The sequence below is a fragment of the Oryza sativa genome, chromosome 4 (assembly GCF_034140825.1).
Source record: "Oryza sativa Japonica Group chromosome 4, ASM3414082v1".
Classification (NCBI taxonomy): domain Eukaryota; kingdom Viridiplantae; phylum Streptophyta; class Magnoliopsida; order Poales; family Poaceae; genus Oryza; species Oryza sativa.
In genome coordinates this window covers 548,224-572,296 of record NC_089038.1, presented here as the reverse complement: position 1 = coordinate 572,296, position 24,073 = coordinate 548,224, and the positions used below count along the sequence as shown (strand labels likewise).

At 45.9% G+C, this 24,073-nt stretch overlaps 2 protein-coding genes across 2 annotated transcripts; one reads left to right on the top strand and one right to left on the bottom strand.

The window, feature by feature from the left end:
• Nucleotides 1–6,295: 6,295 nt before the first annotated feature.
• LOC107275376 (probable serine/threonine-protein kinase PBL1) lies at nucleotides 6,296–8,128 on the bottom strand. Its single transcript, XM_015779177.2, has one exon. It carries the CDS (start codon nucleotides 8,126–8,128, stop codon nucleotides 6,296–6,298), a length of 1,833 nt encoding a protein of 610 aa, XP_015634663.2.
• A 7,081-nt stretch (nucleotides 8,129–15,209) lies between these two features.
• LOC4334921 (probable L-type lectin-domain containing receptor kinase S.5) lies at nucleotides 15,210–23,451 on the top strand. The gene is made up of 2 exons (XM_015778824.3): nucleotides 15,210–16,656; nucleotides 22,138–23,451. The coding sequence occupies exons 1-2, from the start codon at nucleotides 15,303–15,305 to the stop codon at nucleotides 22,977–22,979; spliced, it is 2,196 nt and encodes a 731-aa protein (XP_015634310.1). The 5' UTR covers nucleotides 15,210–15,302; the 3' UTR covers nucleotides 22,980–23,451.
• The last annotated feature ends 622 nt before the right edge of the window (nucleotides 23,452–24,073 follow it).

Genomic DNA, 24,073 nt, shown 5'->3' with positions numbered 1-24,073 from the left:
AATATGTAAAACTATATGTGTATCTGAAAGTATATTTAACAATGAATCAAATGATATGAAAAGAATAAATAATTACTTAAATTTTTTGAATAAGACGAATGGTCAAACACGTATTAAAAAGTCAACGGTGTCAAATATTTTGAAACGGAGGGAGTAATATGAAACGGAGAGAGCATGTTTGTAGTAGTAGTTATGCATGCAGGTATGCACTCGAGGTTTTAAATTTCAAACAAATTGCGTTGGAAATGTTTGAAAATATTTTGGAACTTTGATAATTATGTTATCTATGGCTCAACAAAATTTTAGTTTAAAATACAACTCGTGTAAAGAGAAACAAAAAATGGCAATGCTATTAAGCTGTAAAGTGGAAACCGAAGGTCTCTCTTCTCCAAAATCACGAGGCGTCCCTCGAACCCTCCCTTGCTACAGTAAGCCCTCCTTGGCAGAAGCGGCGGCGCTGCTTTCTGTCCAGAAGGTGGCGTTAGCGGTGGAGGCGTCCTCCCATCTTTCCGTCGCCGGTTTTGACTAGAGCGACAGTGTTGACTTCGTTCGAGCCGGTGGCGGTGGCAGCAGCTCCTCGAGTCGTGTAACGCTCCGCTTTTCGCGTGACGTTAAAAACTAATTCGGCAAAATCCTAACTGCGAAAATTTTCGTTCTTTGTGTGCGAGTCTTAGTTGTGCCAAGGATCTCAATTCAAATCTCGTTGTTCCCTCTCATCGAAATCAAAATCCTCCACCTCAAATTCCTCTTCCGATTCAAGTCTCCAAATCAAATTCCGAAATTCAATCGCATCCTTTGAATCCTCGCTAAACACTCGCTCTCAATTCCGAAAAATACCAAACCCTATCTTGAGCCTTCCTTGATTCCTCCCTGAACCCTCGAGTTCGAATATCGAATTTGAATCCAAATCCAAACTCCAATTCTCTCCAATTCAATTCCTCTGCAGAAGTCTATTTTGCCTCCCTCAGGCTCAGTGGGCCGACTCTTCCTCCCCGGCCCATTTCCCCCTCTAAGTCCAGCCCACCTCTCCCCTCCCAGCCTTCCTCTCCCCTCGCACGTGCGTTGCACGCGATCGAGTCGAGAGAGAGCGCCGCTCTCTCCCTCTCTCTCTCTCGCTCGTTCTCCCTCTTCTCTCACCGTCGCCACCATTTGAACCCGCCACCGCCTTTGGTTCCCGCGCACGCGCCGGTCGTGGCCGACCGCCCGGTCGCCGCCACCGTCAGCGCCTGCGCCGCGCTGCCGCTCGGCCCTGCTGCCTGCCGTGAGCTCTGCAGCGCGTGCCCGAGCCGCTCCACGCGTGTCCTGCCAAAACCGTGAGGCCGAGCTCCCGCTCCCATCCCTCTCCCTCCCCAACTCGGCAAAGAGCAGAGCCCCCTTTTTTCCCCTCCTTTTCCACTTTTGCCCGACACCGCCGGCGTCATCACCTACCGCCGCCTTGGCTGCACGCGTCGACGACCGCCAGCTCGTCGCCCCTGCATCCCTTGACCGCCAATGTCGGTTTCCCTCCTCCAAACCGACCTCTCCCCCTCCGCTATAAAAACCCGAGCCCCCTCAGCGTCTCGACCTCCCACTCGTTTCCTCCCATCCTCGCCTCCCTCCGCCGTCGCGCGTGCTAGTGAAGCCGGCGTGCGCACGAGGAGCTGACGCGGACTCCGGCCACCCTTCTCCTTCCTCTTCCCCGGCCCGAGGCCTGAGAGCTCGCTCCCGCGCCGTCTGCCGCTCGTCACAGCGCCCGTCCCGGCTCGGTAGTGCCTTCTTCTGTTCCCCTTCATCGCTCTCTCTCGCCACCTCCAGCTCGCGTGGTAGCTCGGTAGCCCTCCCGAACGCGCATAGACGCCGCCCCGAGCCCCGCCGCCGCCCGGCACGGCCTCGCCGCCATTGCCGCTCGCTCCCGGAGGTCGCCGCTCGTCGCCGGCCCTCCTCGGTGCCTCTCCTCCCCATCCGGCGCCGGAAACGGATTCCCCGACCCCCATATATACTCCCACCGCCTTGAATTGAATCCTCGTCGCCCCTCCGCCCTTTCCCCCTTTTCTCGCCGCCGGCGTGCGCCGCCGCGATTCGTCGTCGCCGGCCTCCCTCTGGCGAATCCGATCCGGTGGATCACTTCCTCTCGTCCGTCCCATCGTTCCGGTGTACTCCCTCTCTCTCGAATCGTCGCGACGAGCTCCGGTGAACTTGGCCACCGTCCGCCGTCCATCTCGGCCTCCCCTTCTTCCTCCTCCCGCCGGCCCGCGTGGCTGCCACGTAGGTGCCATGTCGGCGCCACCTCGGCTTTGACCGGGCCAAGCCGGTCAGCCGCCTCCTCCCTCCGTCTTCCCTCCCGTGCGCGCGGTCCACGGCAAGCCGTGCGGCTGCACATGGGCCCGCCGCCAGCCGTCCACTCAGCGCGCCGCGCCGCGCCCGAACCACGCGCACCCGAAACCCTAGCGCCCGCCCCCGCGTGCGCCGCTTCCACCGTGCACTGCCTCACCGACAAGCGGGCCCGCTCGGGACCCTGCAAGGTGAGCCCGGTCCACCTGGCTTTCCTTCCCCCTCTCTCTCCCCGCGCCCCTCTCTTGGGCCGCCTCCCCGTAGCCCGCGCCAGCCCAATAAGCTCGGCCGAGCCGCGCAAATCCTCTCGGGCCAAGCCAAGCCGCTCGGGAAAGTCTGATTCCTATCCCTCCTTCCTTTTCTTATCCAAAGGGATTAATAAATCCTTTTCCCTTTTTCATAAATCAATTCCTTATTCCCAAAATTCCATGAATCATTTCCTTTGGTCCCGCACGTCAGTGACCGTCAATAATATTCTTGAGAATATTATTCCATAAACCATTTCTCGTGTTCTAGAAAAATCCAATAAATCATTTCCTTGTCCATAAATTCCAATTAAGCTTCCAAAATTCATATCTTCTCAACCGCTCATCCGATTGACTCTGTTCAACTTCCAGTAATTCCGTAAAATTGAGATCTATTTAATGGCACTATTAATTAGTCTAAATAGGATCTTTCTTTTGGTCTTTTGTTTAGGTTTTTGATTGTTTGTGTATAGTTGCGGTTACCGGATTTTTGTCGATCGTGGATTTCTCGAAGATTCGTGAAGCTCATTGAAGACCTTGAGCAAGGCAAGTCACCCTTTGATCAATTGCTCCTATAATTGGAAAATCATTATTATTATTTTGTTTGCAACTTGCATTATTAGAATCACACACTTAACTTGCTTGGCCTCGCTTTGCATGCCAAACCGACGGACCTACCCAGTAGTCGCACTACTTCCTGTAGGCCGACATACCCTGATCCCTTGTCGCTCCACCATTGTGGTACTTCGGTATTCGTGCTCTCTGAGTGCGTATACCAAATATCCCACATACACCGTTGATTGTCGAAATTTGGGAAATGGGTTTGAGAAGCCTTGAAAACCTGACATATGGTGTCGGTGTGTTTAAAAATAAAATGAATTGTGAAAACTCGCGATGCGGGGGTGGTGCCTGCGTGGCGCTGTCCCGTATTCGCATATAAGGACCGATTCCTGTGGGAAACTCATCGAGCATAATCAAAGTGCAACCACAAGGTGGAATGGGACACCCTGGCTAAGTAACTAGTCGGTTCAGGGAAATCTCGCATGCCAATAGTTGGGAACGCCGGTGCGGGGTCGGTTGGAGCCAAACCGGGTTCCTGGTAAGGCAAGAACACGAAGCTTGCCAGATTACCGATCGAGGTGGTTGGAGTTTGATTTGTGAAAACTAAAATGGCCTATATTTATGTGAGGATTTGATCCTTCTATGTGGCATGAGGTAACCCTGGGTCGGCTTGGGAAAGGCTTTGTTGCGAACCTCCGATACCGACGGGTGTTCAGAATAAGTTCGTATCTTGTGGGTAAAGTGTACTCCTCTGTAGAGGTTAACTAACTGTTCGAACAGCCGTGCCCACGGTCATGGGCGGATGTGAGGTGGTTCCCGTTGCGTAGAGTTGTTTGCCTGTGCTTTGTGAAAAGTTGTTGTGGTGTGGGTATCGTAACCAGAATCAGCCTATGTGGCAGATGGATGACCTGAGTGGTCAGAAACGAATCTGTGTGATTCGGGATGTCTGCGGGCATCATAGACTAGGCTTCCCGAGTGGAAGCGGATTGTTTTGCTGCTGGGCAGCTGGACTCTGGGAGTCCGAGAAAATGAATAAGGCTCTGGAAGCCGCTTAATCAAGTAAAATGGCTCTGGGAGCCGATAAGTAATGATCTGACCCGGGAGGTCGGTACATTACCATTTGAGTTGTTGAAAAGCATCTCTTAAGTCGAATCGAGACACAAGTCTCTTTTCGGCCCAAACTTAAAAAAAGAAAGAAATCACTTAGTGGTTTCAAAATGGATTTCAAACAAAAGATTTGCAAAACAACTTTGCCTCTCTTCCAAGCTTGCATTAAACACCTAAATTCCCGTGACTTGCTGAGTACGAAAGTACTCACCCTTGCTCTATATAAATATATATAGTTCCTCCGCCTTGAAGTAAAGATGAAGTGAAGTGAAGAATAGGGTTTCGTCCTGGTTCCCAGCCGTCGCCTGTGGTGTTGGGTGTTAGTCCGTTGGTTCCGCTGCTGCTGCTGTTGTTGGTGTTTCCTCGTTCGCATCGTCGGTTGTATTCTCGGGCTGTTCTGAGCTGCAACCTAAGTTAAGGTAAATAAGTCCTTTATTTATTTTAAGGATTGCAATGATTCATATTTGTCACCGTGGGTACCAGCGCTATGTCCTGGGACTGGTACCGAGATCGCGGTTCGTAGGAAGCGGTTCGCGCCGTTTTTCCTACGACACGCTCCTGTCAGGTGCCGTTGTACGGCGGTACCGGATTGGGGTGTGACAAGTCGGCAGCTAGGTCTTCTGCTTCGGTTGCCTTTTGGCGTTCCTAGTGGTGGCCTGTAGCGATGGCACTTGGGTCTTCTTCTCCGGCTCCTTGTCGGCAGTCCTATCAGGGACAACCCCCTGATGTGGTGGCAATGGCGGCTTCTACTCCTGCGTCTGCCTGCTTTGAGGATCCACTCCCCTGTGCTCAATCATGCGGTTATTGGGAAGACCTCCGCTTCCACAACCTCCTTCGTCGATCCAGCAAGACAGAAGTTTCATCGCCACCATCCAATTCATGTGATGTTGGTTGATTGGGTTGTGGAACCGACTTTCTTCTGGCTTCTTGGCAACAGTAACCATGAAGGGCTTGTCATTCGGGTTGAGCTTAGATCTTCTGTTCAACTCTGGTTGGAAGGTTTGTAGTCAGAGCTCCTCAGATTCAATGGCGAGCTCCGTGGAAATCATTTGCTGAGTCCAGTGTCGCTTACCCCAAAATCTACGGCTTAACAGCAACCCTCTATTTTGTAATGTTTCCATGGAAGCAGACGCAGGGGTTTACAGGTTTGTAAAGCGGTGTGCACGTCAAAAGAAGCTCCAGGATGTAGTCATCGCGGCAATGCTGCCGCTCCCTGTCGATCTACTCCTCTCTTGCTGCTCGGTTTTCTTAGGAAGTTTGTTTCCTATACTCAGTTAGCCTATCTGTTGTTAATGATGGTTTAGTGTTTTCAGATTATCTGTTTGGCGATGTACTGGGATTTATTCCCTTGAACTTTGTGTTTATGAAAAAAAGTTTATGAGTTTAGAAAAAAAGCAATAAAAGTGAACCATTTTTAATAGTTTAGGGGTAAATTTAGCCAAAAAATAATTTAGGGGGTTAAATGAACCAATGAAATAGTTTAGGAAAGTAATTTTTTTTTCTTTTCCATTTGTGAAGGCGTCGTCTCCTTCTCTTTATCCGTTCTAGACCTCAGCTCGATCTTTGCCGGCATTTTTCGTAAATGAAGAGGTTGGAAACCTGCAAACAATTGGCTTTGATTGGGCTATGGCTTTTATATAGGGGGGCTTTTAACTATTTGCTACATATGTGTCCTGGCGCTCCATGGCGACCATATATGATTGCCCGTGCGGAAGTGGAGCAATTTTTTCATTTTTTTTCTTGTGACACAGGAATACAAATACATGAGATAATTAAACACATGATGAGTCTTTTCAACAAGAAAAAGCACAGAAAAAAGAAAAATCGTGCATGGGATCGTGTACCATACGACCATACCACGATCCACACCAAACTTGGACTCAAATTAATCAAGAAAAACTGCTCGTAGATGGAGTATTACGGACGGAACACGTACGTACGTACGGGTAAACAAAACGCTTGCACAAGATCGTCGACTACTATATATCACCGTTCACCGAACACGTACACGCTTCTGACAAACAATTGGCCACGGCGACCACTGTGGTATCTCCGACACAATTAAGTCTTTGTCAACGGCGACCTAGGCTTGAGGCATCATCGATCTCGGCCGATGAGCTCCCCACGAACGCCGGCTCCACACGAGGCACAACGACGACCGGCCGCGGCACGGGCTTGGCAACGATCTGCACGACCATCTCCATGCTTGGCCGGTCTGAAGCGCTGTGGCTGGTGCACGATAAGCCAAGGAGAAGTAGCCGTTCTGCGTCGTCGGCATCGTACTGGAGACCTTCCTCCGTGGTGAGGCTGCCGTCCACGGCTTCCAGCAGCTTGCCGTTATTGTGGAATTCATCCCGTACCCAGTTAGCGATCAGCACTGAGTCACTGGGCCGGGAGTGATCGAGTGCCTTCCTACCGGTGACGATCTCAAGGACGAGGGCTCCAAACGCGTACACGTCGGTCCGCCGCGTCGCCACCCGATTCTGCGCGTACTCCGGCGCTATGAAACCCCTGGTGCCGGCGAGCTCCATTGAAGCGGAGCTCCTGCCACCGGAGATGACGCGGGCAAGGCCGAAGTCTCCGAGGCAGGCACGGAATTCTTGGTCGAGCAGGATGTTGCTGGACTTGATGTCCTCTAGCTCGTGGTGGATGTAGTGGAGTCCCGCGGCGACGTCCCTGACGATGCTGTAGCGTGTCGGCCATGGTAGCACCTGCTGCTGGCGGCTGTGGTTGCCGAACAGGTGATTGTCGAGGCTACCGTTGTGCTTGTACTCGTACACCAGCAAAAGCGCTCGTTTCTCCAAGCACCAACCAATAAGTTGCACGATATTGTTGTGCTTCAACCGGATTATAACTTGAATCTCCACAAGAAAATCGGTGAAACGACGCTGCTGGTTTTCGTCCCGATCGAACTTCTTCACAGCTACTTGCTGCTGCCGCTGTTCTTGCGTCCGCCCATTTCTCTGAGTTGTGAGCGTCCCCATGTAGACGACTCCGAACGAACCTCGTCCGAGTCTCCTCGCGTCAGTGAAGTTACCAGTCGCGTTCCTTATCTCCGAGTACTTAAGCTTCCTGGCGAGTTGGCTCAGCACCTCATCTAAAAGCTGCTTTGCATCGGAGTTCTTCTTGCTCTGAAACACAAGGATCACAATCAGAGAAACAGAGAAGAATGAGAAGACCACGATCACTGTCGTGAATCCGGTCTCGAATGGTTTGTTTTTGCTCTTGCTCGCAGCGATGCCCGAGTCCGGGACTCTGTCCACGGTGATGTTCCAGCTCAACAAGCCGTATGTCTCGCCATCGGAGCCGGAGGCAAAGAAACCGATGTACGCCTTGTTGGGGACACGGTTGCTCATGGTGAGGTGCCCGGCAAAGATGGCCTTTGATGGTTTCAGTTGCCCGTCGTTGGCCATGTACGCAGAAATCTTGTGCCCGATGCCGTCGTAGTCGATCCACACCGTGTAGTTCACGGCTGTGCTTGTCGACTTGTTACTGTTGTTGTTGTAGTCCGACATGATGCTTGCAAGATCAAGGGACAAGCTATGATTATTGGAGGTGGTGGTGATGGTGTAGTTTGCGGTGTTCAACGCCCGCGGTAAGGCGCCATCGGCGGCGTTGAGGGTGGGGACGACGACGAACGCCAGGCTGCCCACGGCCGCCGTCCGAGATGAGATGATCATGAACCTTAGAGTGGTGGTGAAGGACGCCTCGTTCTTCGTCATCATGTCGCCGGAGACGACGTGGCGCCAGAGCTCCATCCGGAAGGGGAGGAGGACGGAACCGGATGACGGGAGGACGGAGCCGGATGACGACGAGGTGTTGCTTGTAGGGAGGCGCGCGGAGGACGTCGCGCCATATCTCCGCGTTCTTGAGGACGAGCAGCGACTGGTGCTCGTCGATGCCATCGAAAGTCGGGATGCTGATGCTGTCCGAGCCACTCCCGTCTTTCTCCAAGCTTGTGCAAGCTTCCAGGCCAGTGCATGCGTTGGACGAGGAGATTGAGCATAACATCACAAAGAAGAATGTAACAAGGAAAATTGGAAATATGGGTAGGACATGATGTGCCATCTTCTAGTGGATAATTAGTTGGAACTTTGGAGGTGCCTGTACGTCTATTACATATGCTTGGTTGCTCCACTGCTAGACTTGGTACCGCCATTTATACATATTTAGGGCATGCGACATATGCATTGTAATTTCTAAGGTCGTTGATATATAGATAATCATCAGATAGCTTTAGTTCCTTTTGTTAGTCGTCATATAAAATAGAATAGAAAGATGGAGGTTGGGAATTCAGTTGGAACCACGCAAGCATGTATATGGCTTTTGGGGTCTGTTATCATAGTCAATTAGTCATAACCAATGTTAATTGATTTTATGATGATGTTTTTGATAGGAACAGTTCGTGATGGTGGAGATTTGGTAGGTCTGGACAGGAGACCAATTCTCCAAATCGATCAGTCTGCTTTAATTTCTTGACTCCAAGTCGTTCTTGTAAATATACCTTGCATGTTAATGTAACTTTCTATGTTGTTATGTTTCTTACACAGGCCATGTTTGTCATTTATCATAAAATATTATGCACCCCTTTCTCCATGATTATCCTAGTCTTGCTTGGAATTTCTATGAACGTAACTTCGTTTAACTCGTGATGAGTTAGTCCTATATACTCCGTATTATTTAAGATTTGTAGAAGTGAACTGCCACACCTTTTTCGACGCGGTAGATGAAATCATCTTTGCTCCGATCCATGATGTCATGTATCATGCATACAACAGTTTAGTTGCCACGATCACAGTACTTGATTAAAATCTTGCGTTTCCAGATGGGTATATATAGCGCTCATTCACTTTCGAAAGAACCAACTTTTCATATGTTATTCAATCTGTTAGTTGAGGTGGAGTGCGCGCGTTAGGCGCTTTGAGGATGTAAAGAAACTCAATTCTATCTCCAATCTAAAAAATGTTTTTAAATGACATGCAATTTACACTCCCATAGCTAATACTCCTTTAATGTATGACGCCGTTGACTTTTTTATAAAATTTTGACCATTTGTCTTATTCAAAAAATTTATGTAATTATCATTTATTTTATTGTGACTTAATTTATCATCAAATGTTCTTTAAGCATGACATAAATATTTTTATATTTGTAAAAAAAATTGAATAAGACGAATAGTCAAACGTTGGTTGAAAAGTCAATGGCGCCATACATGAAAATACGGAGGGAGTACTAGATAAAACTCTTCGCGTTGGTGGTGCGGCGGATGGATGAAGGAGACGAGACGGGTGCTCGATCAATTCCTTGGACTGCAACGTACGCCCAGCTGACATCCAACAATGCCTGATGGCAGGAGACTGGGCGCGGCGGTGAAGATGTGAGCTGCTCGGTGGTGACGAAACGTACCCATTCTTTGATTCTTTTTCTTTTTTTCTCTCTTCTGCAATACATTCACTTTTTTTTTTTTGCGAATTTCTTCTATTGGTGGTATCCTCATCACCATTCGCCTCGGAACCGGTGCTGCAGATTTCTGGTGCAAGCCAAGCGATGGGAGGAGGGCGGCGGTGGAGTGGGCTTTCTCGCAGACCTCCATCCATCCTCGCACGCGCCGGGGGAGACGAAGAGCGGCAGGTGGCGGCGAGCGGCCGTATTTCCTCCTCCGCTTGTGTTTGTGTGTGGTGGTACTGCTTGTGGTGACCATAGCTGCAGCAGCAGCACGAACAGCTACGATGGCACCGTACGTGAAGCAAGGCGGCGGCGGCGGCGCACCAACGGACATCAGCGAGGTGTACCGACCGGACTACGGCCACGCGGGCGCCGAGGTGTTCGATTCTGGGATGTTCGACACAGTGTGTTCGATCGGCCAGTTCCCGGCGCTGGACAGCTTCGCCGCCCAGGAGTTCGATTCTTGTAGTCCTCGTCGTCGGAGGTTACAGACTTACAGCTTCGCGCGCCGCTACTCGCTGCTTTCCCGCCGGAGAGAGAGGATAGTGATAAGAGGGAAGAGAGAGGAACGAGAGAAAAGGGGAGTAGCGAGGATAGATGACATGTGAGGCCACATGGGCCCCATCATTTATTATTATTTTTTTAATACTGACATATGGGTTCGCATGTTTTATTATTATTTTTATCAAATTACCACGTAAGCGCCACGTCAATCCTATGTAGGACGAAGACCTGGTCGAAACTGCCGCGTTGGTGCCACGCCAGTCAAAACCAGAGACAATACTGCTGAGGGACCTCGTTTGCATGATTTTACATTATAAGTTAGGGATGCGTTTTATCTAGTTATGTTGTACATGGATGAATTTTGAACTCGGCGATAAATTGAGGGACCTAAAGTGAACTTATTCCCAATGAAATATGGGTCATGACCCAACGAACCATTAGCCACAGCTTAATTTGTAAACAGATCATATCTTACTGTAAAGTGTTATAATCCACTTGTGTAGCGGTCATCACAATAGTGATGCCGAGTTGATGCAGTTGTTGTCCTCGTAGATGATGTGATCGATGCCGTCGTCAGTGGCGCGGTCGTTGTCGTCGTAGAGGATGCGGTCGATGTCTTCGAGTAAGCGTCTTGCAGATTAATCTGTCAGAGGACGCGAGGTGTCCATCTATGTGGACGAGTCGGCGGCGGCGTGTGTTCCCATGTTGATGAAGACCATCGGCGATGTTGTGTCGGCGAAAACGATCGTTTCGATGATGTAGTTGTACAAATAATGAAGACGTATTAATCTGCTTAATTCCCAGACGCGAGATTGATCTCTGCTCTCCTTGGTTCAACCTTTGGTGGCCTTCTCTGTGATCTTGGGCATGATGGCGGCAAAGACCGCATGCGTCGGCGGTGGTGTTGGATTGGCTTGTCGTCGTGGCGCTTCTTTCTTTCAATCTTTACATTCATGTGCATGTTTACAGAACACACATCAATGCATGCATGTGTGCTGCTCCTCAATTGAGTGCCTGCGTGCAGTGGTACTAGATAGCTGGATGGTCTTATGTTGTTGCCGTCGCTCGGGCTTCACGGCGACTTGGACGGTGGTGCCGTATGCCCACGGCCACGGCCTCGCCTAGCTTATGCTTGATGATGCTGGTGAGCGACGATGGAAATCGTCGTAGTGTTGGCTCCTGAGATCGCAGGGTTCGATGTGGCTAAAAATAAATTGATCTAATGTTAATATTGGTAAAATCTAATCTATGAATTATTTGTGGCTAATTGATGCGGCACCCCAGGGAGATTATGGAGATGTCATCTCCCCAGGGCCACACGGGGATCGAACGATGTTGGTCTCTAAGGCTATGATACCATGAAGAAAAATCTAATTGTTGTATTCTGATGTTTTTGTGATCTATTAGATCGATCCTCTCATAGGATATATATAGGAGTACAGATAGTAACTTGGATTACAATAAGTAATAGTAAATTTATCTCTAAGATTCTATCTCTGTGATATATCTTATCTCTATATTTGTATTTGACTCTTATCTCTAACTAACATATTTGTACTTCTAACACTTCTGCCAATACCACAGTCCTGAGTATGCTTAGGCCGTGTTCGGGAGTGAGGGTTAGGCCTAGCATGTAAAACGAAGTACCATTTAGCGTGTGATTAATTAAGTATTAGCTATTTTTTTGAGAAAAATGGATCAATATGATTTTGAAGCAACTTTCGTATAGAAACTTTTTGCAAAATACACACACCGTTTATCAGTGTGAAAAGCGTGCGCGTGAAAAACGAGAAGGGGAGCTGGGAACGAGGAGGGGGAGTTGCGTGTATAATAAAATTCAAGGCAGCATCCCAGTTGAGTTTGCAAGGTTGCCAGGTACGCAGTACCTGCTCTACATGAGTGTCCTCAAGGCTTTTAACAGAAATTTAGTGAGATAAGATATATGCTGCTGATTTTTGTCTTTTTAAGCATGTGCTAGAGAATATATTCACATGTGTGAAAGCATGGTGTTGCGTACGTAGTGTGTGCACGCGTCCCGTGTAATCGGAAAAAAACAAACAAACTCATGTAGGTTTCCACAAGCCATTTCTATTCCTGCTGGTCTCGAGGAGGCACGGAAGGCCTAGGTCAATTAAGCTTCCACTGCTAGCTCTGTCACAGCCAGCACGCCTCGCATGTTTTGTTCATGTGGTGTTCCAGGTGTAAATGTGAGAAGCAAGTTGATTGACTAGAGTGAATGCAAGTGTGTATAAATACTTAATTTTGTGTGTGAATGTGATTCCTATGCAACATCACCGTCTGTTCATGTTAGTGCAACTGTTGGTGTGTGGGTGTGTTGACGCTGTCGGTGTATGGGTGGTGGTATATTTTTTTTCCTGGTTACGACAAGGGTTATTTCGCTGGTGTGTACATATGTAAAAATAAAAGGCTATCTTCAGACTTAGACACTACTTAAAAAAAGATTTTTCCAGGCGGCCCAAAACCATTTTCGCAGGCGGGGGAGAGGACCGCCGCTACCATCTCGACTGTGAAAATGGACAGGCCCGCCTGCGAAAATCATCTCAGGAAAATAAAAAAAAACCACGGGGCGCCGCCGGCCAGGGCTCCGCTCCGTCCGTTGCCGTCGGCGCCGTCGTCGTCGTCGTCGAAGCGGCCGGCGGAGGCGGTGAGGAGAGAAGCCGGCGGCACGTGTCGTCGTTCGTCGTGGCCGGCGGCGGAGGGATGCGGCAGCGCGCGGACGTCGTCGTGGAGGGAGCCGGCGGCGCGGACGTGGGAGAGGAGGGAGCCGGCGGCGCGCGGATCTGGAGAGGAGGGAGCCGTCGGCGGCGTCGTGGTCGTGGTCGTCGTCGAGGAGGGAGGCCGCCGGCGGCGAGGAGGGATGTGGCGGCTCGCGGACATTGTCGTGGAGGGCACCGGCGGTGTGGACGTGGGAGAGGAGGGAGCCAGCGGCGCGCGGATCTGGAGCGGAGGGAGCCATCGGCGGCGTCGCGGTCGTCGAGGAGAGAGGCCGCCGGCGGCGAGGAGGGATGCGGCGGCGCGCGGACGTCGTTGTGGAGGGACGCGGCGGCGCGGACGTGGGAGAGGAGGGAGCCGGCGGCGCGCGGATCTGGAGCGGAGGGAGCCATCGGCGGCGTCGCGGTCGTCGTCGTCGTGGAGGGAGGCCGCCGGCAGAGAGGAGGGAGGCGGCGGCTCGCGGACGTGGGAGAGGAGGGAGCCGGGCGATTTTTCCAAGTGTGGGGGAGAGAGAGAGAGGAGGGGGAGGGAAATGAGTGGTGGAGAGGAGAGCTAGGATAAGGATGGGGATGAAGATGAGGATGACTAGATTTTTTTTGGTAGGTACTATTTTTTTTAGACGGACCACGTAAGGTGCGCCTGCAAAATTCTATTTTCGCAAGCGGACAACGAACTTCATACCGATTTATATTTTTTTAGGCGGTTATTTGGCTCCAAGAGTCATGTCCGACTGTAAAAATAAAACCCCCACGTCGGAGAAAATGTTTTTTCTAATAGTGAAACTTGCATGCAGTAATCAGACAGACAGACATAAATTTTTCCTGCTACTTGCACGTTAAAAAGTACAACTTGAGTTTCTACTTGTGCATACTTAGCCGTTTCATATAAACCGAGGCAGTGTGAACTAAATTGTTTGGTACGTTGGAGTTAGTGGTCGTCATAGTTACACGTACGTGAGAGTGAGATGCAACTTATCCAGCGAATATTCATAGAGTTCAATAGATAACTCCGGTTATTCTGGTAGTTGAGCTCACTGCTACCAACCAGCCCATCGCTATCATATCGGTTCCAAACTGCAGCGCCGGTTTTAGAACCAACACTATGATTGACACTGATGAGAGGCCCTCATAAGTGCCAAATTTGATGAGTTTGCCCGATTTGAAAGAAACGGAGGTTGCCAAATTTTTCTATCATTTGATTCATTATATATTTAACAATATATAATGAATCAAATGTAGAAAAATAATTAATAATCACTTAAATTTTTTGAATGGGACGAACGGTTAAATATGTTTAAAAAATTTAAAGGTGTCAAATATTTAGGGGGCGGAGGGAGTATATAGATGTCAATTTTACTAAACGGTTTTTAATTGAGAGATATCAATTTCCTTTTTTTAAAAAAAATATGGTATCTCCGTTAACTTCTCGAGAATTGTAAAATCACTTGATTAAAAAGGACAACTGGGGAAGACTTGCTGGTCAGCAATTGGACCGGGACCGGCGTTGGTAGGAGTACATGTGCAGGCAGTTTAGGGCTTCGATCCTGTCCTGTCCCCTCGACGGGCTTATTACTACTAATTAATTTACTACTCCATTTACATGTGTACACGACGTACTCCGTGCTCTCTCCGTCCTAAAAAAACTCAACCTAGACAAGAATATGACATCTATTAGTACAATAAATTTAGACAGCCCTTTGTCTAGATTTATTGTACTAGAAAATGTCACATTCTATCCTAGGTTTAGTTTTTTTGGACGGAGGGAGTATATATATATATATATATATATATAGTAAATTTGTTTGGTGCTCCATGGTGCCCGGGCACCATTGTTGAAATTGAGTATATACCTAATTCAAATGAGTATGAAACTTTTTCAATTACTTAGATATTAACATTAGCTACTTTACTAACTAGTTCAAAGCAAGTTTGAACTGAATTTGAACTTGTTTTTGTTAGATTTTGATTCTAGGTATATAGCATCCATACATATAATTAGTTAGGTATGTAATCATGGATTGTGAAATAAAGTTAAATTTGAGTTGTTTTGTTGATAGGTATAGGTATGAATCGAGTTATTATAACTAGGTATATACTCACAATTTGAAAATTTTGAAAAATTTGAGTGATTTTGTGTATTTGATACCATGGTGCCCGGGCACCATGGTGCCCCATATGAGTGTCCTATATATATATATATATATATATATATATATATATATATATATATATATATATATATATATATATATATATATATATATATATATATATATATGTAAGTACCACCATTATTTGTACATTTAATTTACTCCGCATTAGCAGTGTAATATTAGAAAGTTAGCTATTAATTAGATGCCTAGCTAGGTAGCCTAGCCTTGCATTGTGTATTAGATCCATGGTTTGTCCAAATATGTTGTTGAGGTTGCTGTTCCTCGTCTGCTGCTCGTCGTCGTTGGCGGCATCAGCAGCAGCAGCGTCGTCGTCGTCTGGATCTGCATGCAGCTGTAGCAGCAGCAGCGACGAGACGAGCTACAGCTTCCCCTCCACGCGTATCGAGGACACCTTGGCGCTGCTCGACGACGCAGAAATCAGCAGCAACAATGGCAGCACCATCCTCCACCTCACGCCGGCGGCCTCCTCGAACAAGTCCGGCACCGCCCTCCTTCCAACTCCGGTCACGCTATGGCGGCGCCTCGACTACCAGACGACGGCGGCTCAGCCGGGGAGCTATTCCAAGCAGGATGCGTCCCTGAATACCTCCTTCACCATGAGAGTCCAGTATGCGAATGCGAAGTATTCGCCGGCCGACGACGCAGCAGCGGCAGCAGCAGGGCTCAACAACGGCCTCGCGTTCGTCATCGTCCCCACCATCAACGGCCCGCCACCACCGGGCAGCGCCGCCGCCTTCGCTGTCGAGTTCGAAACCGGCGACAACCGCAGCATCACCGTCAGCATCACAACCGGCGGCAACATCATCGCCGCTGCAACGGCCACAACGACGACGACGAACCAGACGAACAGCTACTACGCGGTGTGGATCGACTACAACGGTGAGAAGCACCGTTTGCTGATATACATAGATTTGCAGGACCGACCAAAACCGCAGAAGCCCTGCCTCGACGTGCCCCTCAACCTCAGCAGCGTCGTCCCCGACCGAGCTTTCATCGGATTCTCGGCGACGACGACGACGACGACGACAGGAGGATCATCATCCGCCATGGATGAGCTGCTCCTCCATCGTTATTCCATCTTGAGCTGGAGCCTGACAGTGAAACTACCTCCTTCTCCACACGGCCTAGACTTCGAGTGGAAGGTGATACTTCCCGCGGTGGTTGGCACCGTCGCCATTACCGCCATCATGAACGTCATAGTGGCCGCCCAGTACCTCAACTCCAAGTACAACAAGCTCAAGATGGAGCTCGTCCTCACGGAGGCGCTCCGGCGACTCCCCGGCACGCCGAGGGAGTTCAAGCACGCCGCCATACGGAAGGCCACCAACAACTTCGACGAGGGGAGGAAGCTCGGGAATGGCGGCTTCGGCGCCGTGTACAGGGGCACGATACGGTCGTCGTCGTCGTCGGCCGGGAAGAACAAGGCCACCACCGCCGCCGCCGCCGCCGTGTCGTCGTCGTCGGTGGAGGTTGCGGTGAAGAGGTTCACCCGCGACGAGAACCGGTGCTACGACGACTTCCTCGCCGAGGTCGACATCATCAACAGGCTGCGCCACCGGAACGTGGTGCCACTTGTCGGTAACCATCTCATCTTCTCATCTTCTTCATTTCATTCAACAACCTATAATTCATGCACCATTGTCTTCCGATCCGGTCAAAAACAAGGGGGAAATTAATTCACTGTTCCTTATGGTCAATTACATGCTACTAGACTAGTCAAATCTAGGGAGTAATTTTGTGGAGCAGAATTATACAGGGTTTGCATGCATATGCATATCCCCTGACCTTGAAACTTGACAGGGTCAGTAGTCTCACTTTCATGCATCGCCAGACGACAGCTAATTAACATGCATACATGCTTGTCTCCCTCAGGGGCAATTTTCATGGATTCAAAACCTGCACGTTATTACAGTCAAGCTCTCTCTAGATAAGATGCATGAGACAGTTACGTTTATTCTCGCAATAGGGAAGATCCTTAATGTCAAATGGTCATAGTCATATATCCCGGATAATCCTTAACAATTGAAAAGAGACGTGAATAAAATTTAAAAATATCCAAATGGGAGTAAAAATTTGTGCACATATGTATATTTTAAATATACTGGGCAAATTTTTAATTAGTTATATGAGTCTCCCTTATAATTCAATAGTTCATAGCAAAAGAAAAGCAGCTGATAGATCTGACATTGACTTTTTCATGCATTGACGTACTCCTCCCGTCCCTAGATATTTGATACCGTTGATTTTTTTAAACATGTTTAACCGTTCGTCTTATTCAAAAACTTTTGTAAAATATGTAAAATTATATGTATACATAAAAGTATATTTAACAATTAATCAAATGATAGGAAAAAAAATTAATAATCACTTAATTTTTTTTAATAAGACGAACGGTCAAACATGTTTTTAAAAGTCAGCGACGTCAAATATTTAGGAACGGAGGGAGTAATTGTTAAATGAAATTGAAAATTAAATCATAATCAACTTGGTATCCTATGCAAATGTGATGGATATATCAAATCATCATGTTTAGAGAAACGTTAGTTGGTCAGAATATCAGACTAAACCGAGGAAATCCCAACTAAACCGATGTAAAACTAAACAATATATGATCGTAAGTATAGATGATATACTAGATAGGCAATGCGTACTTCAACACGATTAGAATATTGGTCATTCAGACCGAACCAATGAAGTCCTAGCCACGCCGATGCAAGCGAAGATAACAGAACTTACTTATCGCTAGAGGTTAGACATAACTGATGCAGCCCATACTCGAAACAATGAACTCGCCGGAAGTATAGTAGGGAGGTGATGCACCGAAAGTTGTATTGATCGAGAGATCCTTTACAATGATCTTTACAATGATCATGGGTATACTAGTCCTTATTCGACACACTATACACTTTCTTGAAGATAAAATAAAAGGTACAAGTCCTGATCGGACTCTAAATAATCTTTTCTAAAAATAAAAAGAAAACTAGTTGACTCTGCCTAATTAATAGATAAATTGATATGCCGCATCCTTCTTGAACTCTGCCTCTTCTGGATAAGCTTTCTTAAGTTGATTAATTAACTTAACCAAATCTACTAAAAATCCTAGTAAAAAAAATCTACTAAAAATCTGACTACTGGCAACTGATAATTTCCATCGGCCAAATCTAGTACTCTGAGGCCGATACATGCTCTAGGCCGATGACGACTTTGGGGCTTACTAAATTTTAGCGTTAACACATGGGTGTAACATTTATATGATGGATATACATATCATAAATTTGAAATATAATTGCAGAACTAAAAAAATGAGGTATTAAAATCAAAATGGTCAATAGTGTGGTTTTGTGAAATTTATGGCTATAATAAGGGGTGAAAACGGGCGGATACGGATGGAATATGGCATTCCTATATCCTAACCCATATTTTCCTTTAAATTCCGAGTCGGGTACGGTTAGTGCCGGATAAGATATCACTCATCCCATATCCTATCCCAAATTATCTCCTTCGGATCGGATTCAGAAACGGATATCTATTGTATCTCTAACTCATAGATATTAAATATAATAAGGTAACTAAAGTATTAAAAGAGATACGTCAATAGAAAAATTATACAATATTATATGTGAGCTCGTAAAATATTGATTAACCAATCTTTTATCATGTTTGTAGGTTGATTTATAATAGATTTTTATACATATTTTATAATATGGGACATACGGGCAGATACATGTGTTCTCGTATCCTAACACATATTTTAACACATATTTTCTAACGAATTCGGATTCAAACTCGGATAATATCGGGTATCCCATTTTTTTCTCCCATATTCCTCCCGCGAGTCTCGGGTCAGGCGGGCGGTCGGAAATACCCGCCCCACTTTCACCCCTAATAATAACCGGGGTTATGTGCCACGTGCCAAAATTCCCGTGGTTTTGTGCAACTTAGACTATAATACTTGTGGTTAGGTGAAATTTATTTTTAGACCATTGAATATCATGGTAGCAATCTATAATTTCACCGGAAATAAAAATTGTGTTACTGCCTATCGTCATTATTCTTGTAAATTCTATTGTTTTATTCACCATTTGCTGATTAGGGCCTTCCTTCTCATATTTTTAACTCTTAATTATCATCTGAGAATTTATTTTACTTAACATTAAGTGCCATATATAGGGCAAATTAATTGAGAAGTACGCTAAATATAAAGTCTACTAGAGTCTTTTGCCACGATTATTTGGTCTACTCTAACACACTAAAATTAGGACATATTGACCTCATTGCATCAAAGTAATAGGACAGATAGTTTTGTGTAAAATGTCATCTGTTGTTAAAGACTCGGTATACATATAATTTATTTAGAGTTCAGCGGAATATATATACGTGATATGATCGATATTAATTTACTTCTGATATTTCGTACTTCAAATGTTACTTTTCAATTCTAAATTAACAAAGTTAGCAATGCTTTGTCATACACAACATATATGATTGAAAAATTATTTAATATTAATTTATATATATGGCTTAATTATATACACTAAAATAGTATTAGTTACTATCATTTCATAATTCATATATATGCATGTTAGACCAACACAACGGGGTGTAGAATCGTTTAGTCGTTTCTGTCCTTTACCCATCGTCAGAGAGGTAATTTTCAGGGATGAGAAAAACTTACAGGGTATACATCAGTCAAAATATCTTAGTCAATTCTTCGATTCCATAAGAAATCTAGTCCATTCCTCTAAAAGATAAGATGAGCCAAGACTTTGTAAGATGTAACCTTGCCATTACTACCCATTAGTTGTTAATTCTTCTAAATTAAGTAACCCCTAATTCTTAGTTAACATAATGCAAATTGGCTTTTATACAAGTAACACGACAAACAAAATAGATACCCGCTGTTAATTTTCCTTAGTGCGTGCATCTATAAAATTCTTCTTGAAAATTTCTCATAAACCATTACCTTATTTTTGGAAATAAATTAATAAAATCCATTTATTTGTTATAATGAACCAAACATTTTCTTTTTTCAGAATGCTGTGTAGAGTTCAAACTAACACTACTTTGACTATTGTGTTTCTCTTATATACTCCATCATATAATTGTTCGTGCTTTTTTCCAGTAAATACGGACTTACCTACAGATTCCTAGTGTTAACGGAGTCGCAACCACCTCGATTTAGAAAACTCTAAACCAAGATAAGTTTTTAAAATAACCAAACCGGCTAGCGGAGCTGATTTAGATATCAAAACAACCCTCTAGGCCGATTTAAATCGATTTGAATATAATCACTCGTCTCATTGTAAATTAAAGGTTTACAGGATAAACCTAGGATATCGCACTCTTGTAGCGAAGGCGAACGATTTACGGCCCAAATCGACAAAGACAGACGAATTAGGGTAAAGTAGAAAACATGACTAAAAAAAGTAAAGGTAAAAGAACGATTAGATAGATTCTAGGAATTATGGTCGACATTAGGATTGAAACGTCCATAGTTCTTATAAAGGGGTTGGTCTTTTCTCTACAAGCATTCTCTATATGCCCTATTAGACTTAGAGATCAGTTAGGATTCAAGATTCAAGAAGTCTCGAGCCCAAGCAAGGAAGCACGAGAATTGCCTTAATTGGACCCGGACTCAGCCTCTGTCGATTTGACTGGCCACATGCCGCCGGTCAGACCAGGCCCACAACGTTTGTCAGACTATGGAACTCCTCTCGTGGGGAAGTGAGCGCTCCCGCCTTAGGAGAGTCAGCTAGGGACGGGTTTCAAGTGATTATATAGGTTCGGGCCATATGGGCGCGTAATACCCTACTATTGTGTGTGGATTATGGGTGATCGAAAAGAGTTACAGCGCGTGGAGTGTGAAAAAAACAAGGAAGGATGCTAGCTTAGTTGGAATCAGAACCCTTTTCCCAATGGCATGGATTATCCTTTTATACATCAAGGGAAGTCCACAACACCAATACACACATGTGGAAATGGGATCTACTCCATTAAATTTGTCATGGTTGATATTATGTCTCTCAATCCAGTCGGAGGAGAATGTTTCAACTATTGGTTGTTGGAGGGAGAGCGCCAATATTCAAAAAGGTGCACCTGCCCCTACTGCTTGTGAGCATGACTGGGTGACGTGTGGGACAGACATCCCCACGCTCCCACGTGTTGACGGGAGGTGTATAAGACGTGTGCTACACTACCATTAATGTAAGGGAGTGGTTGAAAACAAACCTATGCTCTTGTCAGCTTTTCCTCAAAGTGATTGCGCTCCTCCAAGGCTAGCTGGGGCAGGAGGCATCCTCAGGCCTTCGCCCGAGGCATGAAGAGTGCTCGAGCCCCTGCTCCCGACCCGAAGGCAATTGGGCCTTTCCTCTGGATGATCATTGTGCCCGGACAACCTGTGTACCCGTATGTGGCACCACATCGACTCGGGGCATCCCTGAGCACTCGGATCACCATCACTGATAGGTACAGATAGTTCGTTGAATTTGGACGAGCTTCTCGAAGATGTCGAGGATGAAGGCATTCATGACGGCATACTTTGGAAGGGAAGCCCTTGTTCGCGTGTACTTGTCTAAGTACCTTGAAGATGTGTATATCTTATACTCTACTTTCTTAATAACCGTGTCCAACTCTAAAACTTTTCCAACATTTACTTTTTTTCACCTACCTTCACTACTCATCCAATCACAACCTTCCACCATCCATTTCTACCTACTTTCTTAATAACCGTGTCCAACTCTAAAACTTCTTATATTATAGGACGGAGGGAGTAATTATTTACGATAGATATATGTAAACCAGCTGATGAACACATTCGATCGATCTAGGCCATGGGATAGAACATTGACGATCGATATTGCTTAGATGTCCCATTTCTCCGACACCGTCGTTCTTACCGGCTCTATGGCGGCAGGCCTTCTCCAAATCTGACCGCGCGTTTTTCTTTTTTTTTTTATTTTATGTGTCAAACTTGGGTGTTAAAAATAATGATTATGTTATTTTTTGCAAATATATTATGGAAATTGCACAAGGGCAAGTTTTGATTAAATATTTCTATAGGATGGTCTTATGAGAAGGGAGAACTTCTGCTGATATACGAGTACATGCCCAACGGCAGCCTCGACCGGCAACTGTTCCCCAAGGAAAAACCCGGAAGAATCCTCGGATGGACGACGCGCTACGGCATCGTGACGGACATAGCCGCGGGTCTCCACTACGTCCACCACGAGCACGAGCACATGGTGCTCCACCGCGACATCAAGGCCAGCAACATCCTGCTCGACGCCGCCTTCCGTGGCCGCCTCGCCGACTTCGGCCTCGCCCGCATCGTCGTCGGCCTCGACAAGAACTCCTACACCGACGTCGGCGTCGCCGAGACGTGGGGGTTCATCGCGCCGGAGTACTCCGTCAGCCACAAGGCCACCCGCAAGACGGACGTGTACGCGTTCGGCGTGCTGCTGCTCGAGATCGTCACCGGCAGGCGAGCTCTCTGCAAGTTCCAGGGGACGTTCCAGCTGCTCGTCGACTGGGTCTGGAGGCTTCACCGGGAGGGGAGCCTGCTCGACGCCGTCGACAATGGCATTGCTTCTTCTACCGAAGAGTTTGATGCGGATGATGCCATTCGGTTGCTGCTGCTTGGGCTGGCGTGCAGCAACCCGAACCCGTCGGACCGGCCGAGCATGACGGAGGTGGTGCAGGTGGTCGCCAGGTCGGCGGCGCCACCGGATGTGCCGCCCGTGAAGCCGGCGTTCGTGTGGCCGCCCGAGGGTGGGGTGGAGGTGGACTCTGATGACGTCGACTCGTCGGGGAGCGATGTCTATGCGAGTTTGTGTGAATGGGAGGAAGAGGAGACGTCGAGCAGCGATGCCCTTGCGGTGAGAGTTTCATCAGGATATCACTAGGAGCAAGGCGTGGGTCGTTGTTAATTAACTAGCATGGTGGCCCGCGTAGATTGCGCGGCTAGTATCATTATATTTTCTCTTATATAATAGCATATATGTTTTTTCATTATATTATTCAAATATATTAAAATGACAACATTATTTTAAATTTTGCAATAACTTTACAAAACTACTCATGTGTAATATTCATATTGTATTTTATATATGTGTTAGTTATTAATTATTTTTAATACCAAATTTTAGTTATTTGTAAATTATATTTATTCCTATATAGACTCTAGACTCGTCTTTTAATATTTCTTTTTTTTAATTTCTAATTTTCTGTAAATTGTATTTCTATATAGACTCTATGCTCTTCTTCCGATATTATTTATTTTTATTTTTGAATTTTTATTATTTCTAATTGTATTTCTATGTGGACTCTAAACTCATCTTTCAATATTCTTTAATTTTTAATTTCGAATTTCAGTTACTTCTAAATTGTATTTCTATATTGACTTTAAACTCGACTTCCTAGGTTTTTTTAATTTCGAATTTTAGTTATTTGTAAATTATATTTTTAAACGGACTTAAACTCTACTTTTAATTTTATTATATTTATTTAAAATTTTACTTAGTTTTAAATTCCTATATGGACTCTATACTCTACTTCTAATATTCCTTATTTTTAATTCCGAATTTCAGTTATTTCCTAATTGTATTTCTATATGGACTCTATACTCTACTTCTAATATTCCTTATTTTTAATTCCGAATTTCAATTATTTTCTAATTGTATTTATATATGGACTCTAGTCTCCTCTTCTAATATTTCTTATTTTTTTATTCCGAATTTCAGCTATTTCTAAATTGAATTTCTATATATACTCTATACTGTACTTCCAATATTCCTTATTTTTAATTCTGGATTTCAGTTATTTCCTAATTGTATTTCTATATGGACTTTATACTCCACTTCTAATATTCCTTATTTTTAATTCTGAATTTCAGTTATTTTCTAATTGTATTTCTATATGGACTCTAGTCTCCTCTTCTAATATTCCTTATTTTTTTATTCCGAATTTCAGCTATATCTAAATTGAATTTCTATATGGA

Coding starts and splice junctions, on each gene's coding strand:
- LOC4334921 (XM_015778824.3), top strand. CDS start 15,303: ATGGTTTGTCCAAATATGTTGTTGAGGTTGCTGTTCCTCGTCTGCTGC. Junction 16,657..22,137: donor GAACGTGGTGCCACTTGTCG/GTAACCATCTCA, acceptor ATATTTCTATAG/GATGGTCTTATGAGAAGGGA.
- LOC107275376 (XM_015779177.2), bottom strand. CDS start 8,128: ATGGCATCGACGAGCACCAGTCGCTGCTCGTCCTCAAGAACGCGGAGA.